This window comes from Gavialis gangeticus, unplaced genomic scaffold (genome assembly GCF_001723915.1).
Source record: "Gavialis gangeticus isolate Ggan-Ray unplaced genomic scaffold, GavGan_comp1, whole genome shotgun sequence".
In the NCBI taxonomy this organism is placed as follows: Eukaryota; Metazoa; Chordata; order Crocodylia; family Gavialidae; genus Gavialis; species Gavialis gangeticus.
In genome coordinates this window covers 51,673,451-51,684,565 of record NW_017729034.1, presented here as the reverse complement: position 1 = coordinate 51,684,565, position 11,115 = coordinate 51,673,451, and the positions used below count along the sequence as shown (strand labels likewise).

The window sequence follows — 11,115 nt, the reverse complement described above, 5'->3', positions numbered from 1 at the left end:
AAAATGACCCATCCACCACCACTCTCTGGGTGGGGCCCTCCAGCCAGTTGGCAACCCATTTGACTGTTTTGGGCGTTCCAAAAGTCCAGAAAGACTATGTCCACTGCTACCCCTGCACCTAAGGATTTGGTGACCTGGTTGTAGAAGGCCACCAGGTTGGTCTGACAGGACCTGCCTCTAATGAACCCATGTTGGTTGCCCCTAAGCATAATCTCCCCTGCTGGCCCCTTGTGGACATGTGCCAGAATAATTCTCTCAAAAAGTTTACCCAGGATCAAGGTAAGACTAACTGGCCTATAGTTCCCTGGGTCCTCCTTCCTCCCTTTTTTGAAGATGGGAACCACATTGGCCCTCTTCCAGTCCTCTGGTACCACGTCAGAGCACCATGAGTGCTTGTAAAGCCGTGTCAGGGGTCCCGCAACGACCTCAGCTAGTTTAATGTATTAGTTTAGAAAGAAACACAATGTTTAACAAGGGGGTCACCAAATTCTGCACCAGCTGCACTAGACTCCAAAAGTCTGATGTACAGCATGTTACAGCAGGGTGACATAGACACTGATAACTATCACAAAATACAAATCCAAAACAAACAGATACAATCTTAGACAAGGGGCTGACAATTATTTCAGCTGGAGGGTCACTTAACAAGTTTTCATGAGCTGTTGAGGGCTGCCAACAAAATCTTTCAGAAGATATTGTTTTAACAAATTCTAGTTAAAAAAATCATATACTAAAAAATCAAACTTCTATTATAATATAGTGTGTATGTAAGGTGGGGCGTAGGGGTGTGTGGGGGCTTCATGTGCACTAGGTCCTAGGAGCTGGCCAGGGGTAGGGGGAGAGGAAGGGATGGAGGGGGGCAGGGGGCGCATGCAGAGTTCACTTGGGCACTGGGAGCAGTCCAGGCCACAGCTACCCCTGTTGCACTCCGCATGGGGATGAGCCTCACCCACTCTCATCGAAGGCAGCCTGCACTGCGCTCCTGATCATTCCACCCAGTATGCCCAGCTTCCTGGCAGGGCTGCTCCCAGTATGGCTGCAGTCGCCTGGGTACTGCTCAACCTCTCCTCCTCCTGCCCCTGCTGTGCTGCTCTGGGATGGGGCAGGAAGCTGCAACTGGGCAGCTCCTGAACCAGCACACAGGGCTCCAGCTCCAGACTGCTTCCACTGGGGCAGCAGCCACGTGGCTCCCACACGCTTCCACTGGGGCAGGAGCCACACAGCTGCAGCTTCCCCCCAACTTGACTGGGCATCTGCTGCCCAGCACACATCCCCATGGCTTCACCACACTGCCTGCTGCCCACAGAAGTCTGGCAAGGGCAGGAGTAGAAGGAGGAGGTGCTAGAAGCTGGGGTAGCTGAGCAGTACCTGAGCAGCAGCAGCCACACCAGGAGCAGCCCCACTGGGAAGCTGTGCACAATGGCCAGGGCGGGCAGGAGCACAGGGCAGGCTGCTCCAGGTGGGGCTCAGCCCCATGCAGAGTGCTACCGGCCAGATCCAATCAACTGGTGGGTGCCTGCCTGTGGACCAGAACCAATCAGTTGGAGGGCTGGATGGCGGTACTGTATTTTAACCACCCCTGTCTTAGGCACTTGAGGATGGAGAAGGCTCATCTGGGCTTTAACTTGCTACCTAATTAATCGAGCAGCAGCCAGGAGTCCAACCAGACCCTAGAACTGCAGAACTGGTCAGGCAGTGGTAGGTGCTTACCCTCATTCAGGGGAATGAAGACACAGCTCCAGGGACAGATCTAGAGGAGTAGAGAGGAAGAGCAGAACCCCACTTTCAGACCATGCCATGAGAGCAGCAGCCGGGGATTTTTTTTAAGTCCCCAAATCAGGTAAGAATCCTCCCCTCCTCCCTGCTCAGAAGCCCATCCCCTCCATTTCCCTTTGCTGGGAGCGCAGAATTGCAGCCATCCTTGCAGCACTGGTCACTGTTACTGCACTGTCCTTTCTAAAATTCTGGATCCACCCATGCGTATGTCCAACCTATTTCAGTGACATATCTGTACCATCTCAACTGTATCTGAATGAGGTCTCAGGCCCTGGACAGATATAACCTTCAGAGGGTGAGCAGACAGATGTATGTGCTGAAGCCCTGCAAAAGTGACCAAAATGTTTCTAAAATAACTAGGGGAACAAACAACAACTATTTGGAAGCACTTCATTCTAAAGTGCTTCCCATTACATCTCCAAACTCCATCGAGTGCAACAGAGGGCTGCTCAGTAGGCCTGTGTGAATAGGAAAGTATTCTATTTGAATTCAGGTTCAGCTGATTTGGAGGACCAGGGCCATCCCTAAGGGGTTGCGAATTGGGGCGACCGCCCTAGGCCCCATGCTTTGGGAGGCCCTGCAGAGCCAGGCAGAGCAGCAGTGGCACGGAACTGGGCAGAGTGGCGGCTCTGCATCCAGCTGCTTGCTACATCCCCCCATCCCATGCCGACGCAGCTTCTTCAGGTGCAGGATCTGAGTGGGGGTGGGCCCCGTATGGGCTGATTTGCCTCAGGCCCTGCACCCTGCTCAGGTCACCTCTGTGGGGGTCAGTGATTCGATTTGGAGATTCAGATCACTGTCTGAATTGATTTGACCGAATCATCTTTGGAAGATTTAGCACCGATTCAGAGAGATTCGGTGACTTGGATTGGCAGGGGAGAACCGTGGAAGAAGCCCCCATGGCTGCCCTGCCTGGTCCCATCACCTGCCTGGTCCCATCCTCGCCCCAGCACTTAAAAAAAGACCTGCACTCACCGGCTGCAGCAGCAGCTATCAGGGGCCTCTGGGCATTCCTGGCAGACTGCCTTCATGCAGTGCAGGGCAGTGGAGGGCAAGCAGTGCAGTTGTCCCCCCTGCCTGGCACCCCCACAGCAGCTTCCCCCATCACACGGGTGCAGCGTGGTTCAGCAGGGTGCTGCACGCTGTCTGAAAGCTGGGGCCACTGGGGCTGAGTGCTGCCAGGCTCTAGCTGAAATGTGGAGCCACCCCAGTTCCCAGGCAAATCGAGCCAGGTGGGGAGAAAAGGAAAAATAAATAAATAAATAAATAAATAAATAAATAAATAATCAAGCCGGGGGCTGGGGAAATGTTCAGGTCCCTGAACATTCTTTCAGTTCCCTGAGCCCCCAGATGATGCAGGACGACAGCAGGCTGCTGCTGCCAGCTCATGATGGTGGCGGCTCTGGGCTATTTCCCCAGCCAGCAGCAGCAGCCTGCTGAAACCCCGTGCACAGATCCTGGAGCTGCGCCCCCCAGGAAACGCTGGGGGAATGATCAGCAAGCTGGGGAATTGAACCAGGAGCTCCAGCTGACAGGTGGATCCACCCCAGCTCCCAGACAGCATGTAGCACCCTGCTGAGCTAAGCTGCACTCACGTCATGGGGTGCCAGGTGAGGATGGTGATCCCCACTACCCCCCTGCTGAACAGGGGGGGCTCTGCCATGAGTGCCCAGAGGCCCTAATTGCCACTGCTGCAGCTGTGAGTGTGGGCTTTTTTTTTTTTAAAATCAAGTGCCCAGACTAGGCTGGGCCTGGCGGGGGATGAGGCCAGGCAGCGCAGCCATGGGGGCTTCTCCTGTGGCTCCTCCAGCTGTGCCTGCCTCTGCCCTGAGGTGGGGAGCCACAGGGACTCTGCCCTGCTGCTGCCTGCCCAGTGCATACGGGGGTGGGGCATGATGCAGGCGCTGCTCACCCTGGATGGCAGCAGGGCAGAGCCCCAGCTCCCAGCACTGCTGTGCCCACATCCTGCACCCCACCCCATTCCCCAAGTAACACACTCCCTGCCCCAGCTGGGCAGCTTGTCCCAGCCCCAGGCCCTCCCCTCCCCCAACCCCAACAGACTTACCAGCTGCCTGTTTAGTCTATGGCCAAGTCTCCTAATTGGACAGGAATTGTTTTTAGAGTTAAGGTTTACATAGTGCCCTGAGTATGTATAGCATAGCTTTACAGAACCAACAATGCATTTAAGCTGTGTGTCCAGATAACACATTATGATAGCAAGCTGAGTATATGGGTAAAGATATGCTGGAATTCGCATTGTTTAGCATGTTACATGAGGGAGTATGATCTAATTTGCTCACAAGCATGCAAAATGGTCATTCTGACTAAAACAATTCATCATGTACAGCTAACTTGGTATTTTAATAGGAGATGATCTTTTGGAGTGGGGAGAAGGGAAGAGAGAGAACCCATAAGCATTTTTAAAAAGAGCTTAAGTTAATGTACTGGGGCTTAACTGCTCTGCTATTGTGTCATATAATTTCATGCGTTTGATGTTCTACTTTCTTACATTCTTACCTTAGGAAAGGTCACACAGTAGTACAGCGCATGCAAAATTTAAGCTCTATATCTGAGGGCAAGAATGATCTTTTCATTATGTCAGACTAATTCCAAAGAACCTGAATCTTTCCCATATAACCAAATATCACTTAAAACTCATCTAATCGGGACCATCCTACAGCTGTCAAATCTGGACCACCTTTAGCATTTCCTCCAAGACTTATGTTTTCCCTCTTTGTACCTTAATACAAAGGGATTCTTTCTGTCAACCCTCCCCCACATCTATATATGTTTCTCCAGATACCAGCTGGCACAGGTGCCACTGTAGAAATTGGTTTAAGAACAATCCAGATGCACTACAGACAGACCCTTAAAATTAGAAAGGGTAGCATATGGTGTCATCTCAGAGCAAAAGAGCTTTTGGTAAAGGAATCTCTTCTGCCTAGGCTAAAGTGGCAGAAAACTTTGAAAATAGCCTGTGCGAACCAAGGGTGTTGCACAAAAGTTTTCATCTTGCCCAGTGAAACAGAACAGAGTTTATTTTATCAAAGATTTCTGCCTGGGCCCAGACTGTTTTGTAAACAGAGACAACACATTATTGTTTGTCTAATGTTATTATTTTCTCAGGCCAATCACCTAGAACAGTGGTTCTCAGCCTTTCTGTATCAAAACACATCTGTAAACATCAGTGGCCAGTCCCAATCCAGTGCCCCTCACTCCTGACCCACTGCCCCCCAGTGTCTGGGGGAAGGGGGAGCTGCGTCAGCCCGCAAGTGAAAAGCATCCTTTCCCATATTTTTCTCCTTTAAAAGGAGAATCCATTTTTAAAGTTTGTTCGTAACCCTTTCATATATTCTTGCAACCCACGGGTTGAGAAAAGCTGACCTAGAAGATTAAAAAATGCCTGGTTTTAGAGAACTGTGACAAGGACGTTTTATTCTTAAATTATAAAGCCCTGCTGAATTATTAAGTATGCATTGGTAATAAATATTGAAAGCTTCTCCCCCTCACCCCAATATCTATGAGAGATATGGTGATCAAGGAATACTGCTAGACATCTTAGATGTTCAATCTTCAGGCCAAAGAATTATAAATTATTTTATTTCAATAAAAAGAACAAAAGTATTTCAACTTCCAAGACAAAGACAAAAGAACCATGTCTCCTGCCATCACCAAGTACCCAAGAAGAACTCGTCAATAAGCTTGTCGATCTCAAAAGTCTTAATTTCTAGAAGCCTTGAATACTACTTTTGATCATCAGACAAACTCATTCCTGGCAAGAGACTGCCAAAGGAAATTGGCTAGGTGCTTTTCAAGAAGCCCTGACCAACTAAAGGAACACAGGTAGTTCAAACATGACACAACTAACTGCCATGCAAGGTACTGACCAGTAGGCTGCTGATCTCTCACAGAAACTAACTACATCTTTCAGTCAAGGAACATATTTTATTTCTTACCTGTCCTTTTAAAGTTCTAAAGCTACCACTCACTGACAGAGCACCCACTGCTGAGTATTGTTCCCTTTTTCATGTTATAAAAGCAGCCAACTCCCACTTCTAAACAGGAAGTTCTGCATTCCCCTTGGAAAGCCACTGAACTGCACTGCAAGCCACAGAAGGCAAGAGGTAAAAAGTTCTCAGAATGAGAGCAGAGTATGATAGCTACTGCAGTCACTGGAGACTTAACTGGGCTGATGATGCAGTACAGCAGCTTTTCAAAAGAAGGAGAACAGAGGCCTTCTTGCTGGAAAGACAAAGAAAAAGACTTCAGCCAGACTATTTTTTTTTTTTAACGTGTGCGCAAAAATGGGTATTTAAATAGTTTGTTGCTAGCAAAGAAGCTAATTTCCTTAAAAACAACACTGAAATATCTACATTTATCCAGAAATATTATGGAAGACACTTGTTCAATTCATACAGATCCCCCGTTTGCTTAATTCAAGAAATCTACTTCAGCCTCTCAAAAGAAATTATTAATAATCCTATTTACTGGGGGGTTTTTACCACCAAAAAGCAGGTAAGTATCTGGTCAGTTTCAAGTGCTTATACATTTGAATAAGAGAACCAAGATGTCTTTTGATTATTCATTTTCCTTGTCTCATTTCTTATACCATTGCCCTGAAGGATTTTTGGGATTGAAGCAAAATAATTACAATCAAGTTAAAAAAAACTGGTATTAGCTAATAAGCAATGAGCCCCAATTAACACAAGTTATCCTGATAAAATTAAGACAATTGGTTGGAAAATTACAGTCATGTTTGGAACTGCTTTTTAATAAACAAACTTTTCTTTATGTAAAAAGTTTCTCTTGACCATTATGATACTATTTAATTCGAAGAAACATACTAAGCTCAACTCTGTAGTGGCTGCCAGCGACTCAAACTTGACCAAAAGAAAGCACAAGATCTTTGCTTTCAATGTTTATAAAAGATCAGTTTAAATGATTTACAACATAGAAGTGAAATACTCACCAAGGCTGGAAACCAGAGAGCCTTCTTTTTATCTACACTGTAGGAATCTACACACACAACTTTTCCTAACAGTTCATCAGTTTGTTTCCTATCATCTTCATCTTCATCACTGGAAGAGGATGAAGATTCTTCCTCAGGGCTAAACGGGGAAGAGAAGAGATGCTTAACATTTAATTGTTAATTAAAGAGCATTCAAAGATAATATTCTACAACAAATGTATGAAAAGGATAACAATCATCTGAAATGGTTAAGTTCTAGAGATTTTTATAGAATTTAAAAAAAGCAGAAAAGGCTCCAAAAAATCTCCAGAGAATTCAGTCTCACCTGAATCTTCATCACTGCAGCATAACAGCTAAAAGTTATAGAACATAATGAATCTTATCACTTTAAAGCGCTTCATTCTTCTCTCAAACCACTACCTCTACAAAAGGCAAACTTCAAAATTAACCCTTGATTTAGTCTCAGACTGGTCTGCAATTCAGAAGATTCCAGTTCTGCCAGACTTCCTATATGATGATGGACAAATTGCTTTTTCACTCTGGGTCCCAGTTTTTCACTTGTACATTTAGGATAATAATACTTTCCTAGTTCACAGGGGTGAAGTAAAGCTACCTTAAATTTCTTATGAAGCTCTCAGATACTATCCTGAGCACTTTATTACTAAGGTTCACAGGACATAGCAAAACTGTAAAACAAATATGCCATTTAACCTTTAATAACTGTCCAATTTTCCTATTTTCTGCATACAGTACTCTTCTAATCAACAAATTTAGCTAATGATAATAGAGCTTGCCCTCTGAAAACAAGGAGGATATTCAGCACATGTTAGAATTTAACAAGTTAATGACTCCAATTCATCATTTGTATAGTGCCAAGGTAGGCAACAGAGGCAACACTAGGGTTTAATTTAGCTCCAGTAGTTTAGAAAGAATCTACACCCTTGTGAATCAACAGACTTCTAGTAAATATATAAAAATGTGCTTGTTTATAGGTGCAGAATCCCAATGGATAATTTACTTGTGACATGAAGGTCACAGGGAAAATTCTGAATGCACCTGCATAAATCAATTTTTAAAGAAAATATATCATGTAATTTCTGGGATTTGGGAAACTTCTAGAAAAAGAAAAAGAAGCCTAAATCCCACCTTTTTTAGTCGTAGTCAGCATTCAGGAAGAAAAGTAACACTGGGTTAGGGGAAAATCATGACAGCCCAACTCACCCTCAGAGTGTGTGCAATCTGTCTTTTCATGATATGAGTTCAGGCAGTGTTGATGACAAAAAGAAAATCAGAGGAAGCTATCTCTGCTGTGACTATGTGGTATGTCCCAGAGAAACATCTGGGGAAAACAAAGTTCTAGCCAGAGAAACTAAGGAAAGTGCATCAGTGACTCTGCTACATGTCGGCAGGTAAAAGGGAAAACAATCCATTATCCCCCACATACCCAGGATGCAGAGCAGTGGGGTTTGGGTTCAAGTGCAATTTGGCTGGCTCTGAACTTAAATTGTATTCAAAGAACTACCTATCTGGACCATCATCTGTGGTATCAGTGCAAATACATAAGCCAAGCTGCAAGCTCTTAAAAACACAAGGAGAAGGGAAGATTGCAGTGGGAGAAAAATGGATAGGAAAAGTATATTAACCACCCAAAAAAATTTAAGGCACGGGGAAACTTTCCTATTTTAATGCACTCTTGCATACTTGTCTGAATGAATGTGACTGCTATTGTATTCTCATGAAATACAGCCTTAATTACTAAATTTATTCCTGAACAGGTCAAGAATTAGCATATTTACCATTTAAAAACGGTAATATGGCTAAACAGAATGGTAAGACTCTTCAAAATTCTAAATTAAAAAAAAATCAATTTCCACACTACTTGGTTTTACTTTTCCTCTTGTGGTACAGGATGTTCTACTCTACTCTCAAGGAGCATGATTTATAGTAGAACTATATGGTCAATTTTGTAGTCTGAAATCTCCAGAGATTTTCCTTTTCTTTTCCCTGAAGAACATTGTTGAAGAGGAAGGCTAAAGTACAAACGATAGCCTTCTCGGTGTTGGAATTTCTTCAGTCAGTACTGAAACCGCCAAATGTATTTACACCGCACAAAATACTGAACCTTATATAGTAGAACCTATCCAACAAGTACAATCAATGCTAAGTGTAAAGTACAACCACATTATCCTTCCCATAACTGTGCTAACAACTTGTGCTCACCCAAATGGAAAAGGGACGTATTCAATGCAGTATTTCATACAGATTTTCTGCAGATCATGACCTTCAAGCACTTCAGATCTACGGGAAGTCTAGCTATCGTATCTGCAAGTTTATATCTGCAGTTCAAAAACAAATAGTTGGAAAGCTTGCTTAATAATTGTTTTCCAACTATTTAAGTTGGTCTAATAAAAGATATCAGATTCACCCAAAGAACCTTGTCTGCCTGTATTTAGTATGCTCTTTTCTTTCTTTCTAAAAATTCCTATGCGCAGTGAATACTGAAGCTAGAAAAAACCCACATCTGCACTCATTGCAATTCTTGCACAACAACAATACTATGAAACTTATTTCCTGACTTTCACTTAAAAGGTTAGAATAATGTCACTTTCCTACTACTAACTGAGCATTTTAATAATATTCAGAAACACAAAATATACTAGAACTGCTGGAATTAAGACAACAATATAAACGGGGAAATAAATACAGAGCTCAAGCAAGTGATGTAACAGACACTTTACTTACATATGATTAGATCTCCTTCCTCTATTTGTTTTCTTTCCTATGACAGGAGTACCAAAATGTTCAGGGTTGGTGAGTGGGAGCTGATCTAGAGTCTGTTGACAAAAACATTAAACTCATTAAAAGTACATATACCAATTCTTTTCCAAGAGTTTACACAAAAGCTTTTTTTGTGTGGACTTTGCAGAACATATCTGGCAACTGGAAAATCTTAATAATGCTCTGACAAGCAGAGCCAGAACTGTTTTAAAACAGACAAATCTTATAAAAATTAATTTTACAACAACTAACCTCCAACCCACAATCATTTCCAAGGCCCTACCAGTAAGCTGCTTGCCAGTAAAGAGGAACTAAAAATCTGGTAGAAATACTGACAGAGTGATACGACATACTCCTTTACCACTGCTAGAGGATGAACATTCTGCCTCTGAAATAACCTCAGACCTACATGCCAATTATACACTTCAGGGAACAAAGGTCCCTCTCATCCAGTAAAACTGAAAATAGCAAGACAACCCACCAGGGACCTCAGAACCAAATGAAGATGTTAACATTCTTATCAGCTACTGACAAATACTGCCTATGTTCTTGGAAAGAGGAGGATGATTTTGGAACAGCTGTATTTAGAAAAGTAGGGATCATGTGGGAAGGATGAAATCTCTCAATTTAGACCTTCTCTGCGGCTGAAAGAAGTGATCCAAGACTACCAGAATCTCCTACAGCAAGTCTATGGAATATGCAGTCTTCTGGAGAGGTTGCTCCCGGTAATCATTCATGATTTTAAATGCAATTGGCCTTTAGAGCAGCAATACTTTTCCTAGGCAAACTTTTACTGTTGTTTAAATACAAGCAAACAAACACTAACAAAGATGTGAAAGTACAACTGAGACTCTCTCACCAATATCAATGCTTCATGAATTTAAAAACGTGAAATTTCATATAAACATACTCCTGCATGTGGGTAAAACCAGAATCGGTACAACCAAAGAAGCTGGTTTGGTTTGGTTTTGTTTTTTAACTAGAAAATAAGTACCCATTTATGGGTGACTGCAATGAAAATTACAGACACACAATAATACATAGGACAACAGCAACAGGACAGTACTAACTAGTAAAGAAACCAGATACAGGATATCATCTTTTGGTAACTACATATGGAATGTCCATCATGAACCAAATTTGTGGAATGGCAGATTAAGTACCCCATTGGCAACTGGACGCAAGGAATCATATATAAAGTGACTTATGGGGAAAATGCCAAATGCTCAGATGGAATAATCTGAATAGATAAATATTCCTGACCAACCAACAGGGAGAGCCACAGTGTTGGCCAACATTTTCAAATCAATGTTCTTTAAACAATGTTAATGGATTTAAATATAAGCAACCAGACTTTCAGAACTGCTAAATTCCTACAACACTAAAAAATCTATGGGAGCAACAGTTAACAGTACCTTGAAGTTAGACAGCTTCTATTTAAATCCATATACAGATATCTAGAAGCCTAGCTTTCATCATTGACATGTGGAATTTTTGGTCTTGACTTACAGATACTCACGCCAGAGAGCATCTAAGCACCTCAGTTGCAATACAGGACACATTTTTTCTCTTTTTTTTTTATGTTTAATTCA

At 43.3% G+C, this 11,115-nt stretch overlaps 1 protein-coding gene across 2 annotated transcripts in view; it reads right to left on the bottom strand.

Moving 5' to 3' along the window:
* ARID4B (AT-rich interaction domain 4B) overlaps positions 1-11,115 on the bottom strand; it is a 185,908-nt gene that overhangs the window by 84,395 nt on the left and 90,398 nt on the right. For both annotated transcript variants that reach the window (XM_019527131.1, XM_019527132.1), the window contains exons 6-7: positions 9,488-9,579; positions 6,746-6,884 (exon numbers count right to left, since the gene is read on the bottom strand). In XM_019527131.1, coding sequence (XP_019382676.1) covers positions 6,746-6,884; positions 9,488-9,579 — 231 coding nt within the window. The remainder of the gene's footprint in view (positions 1-6,745; positions 6,885-9,487; positions 9,580-11,115) is intronic.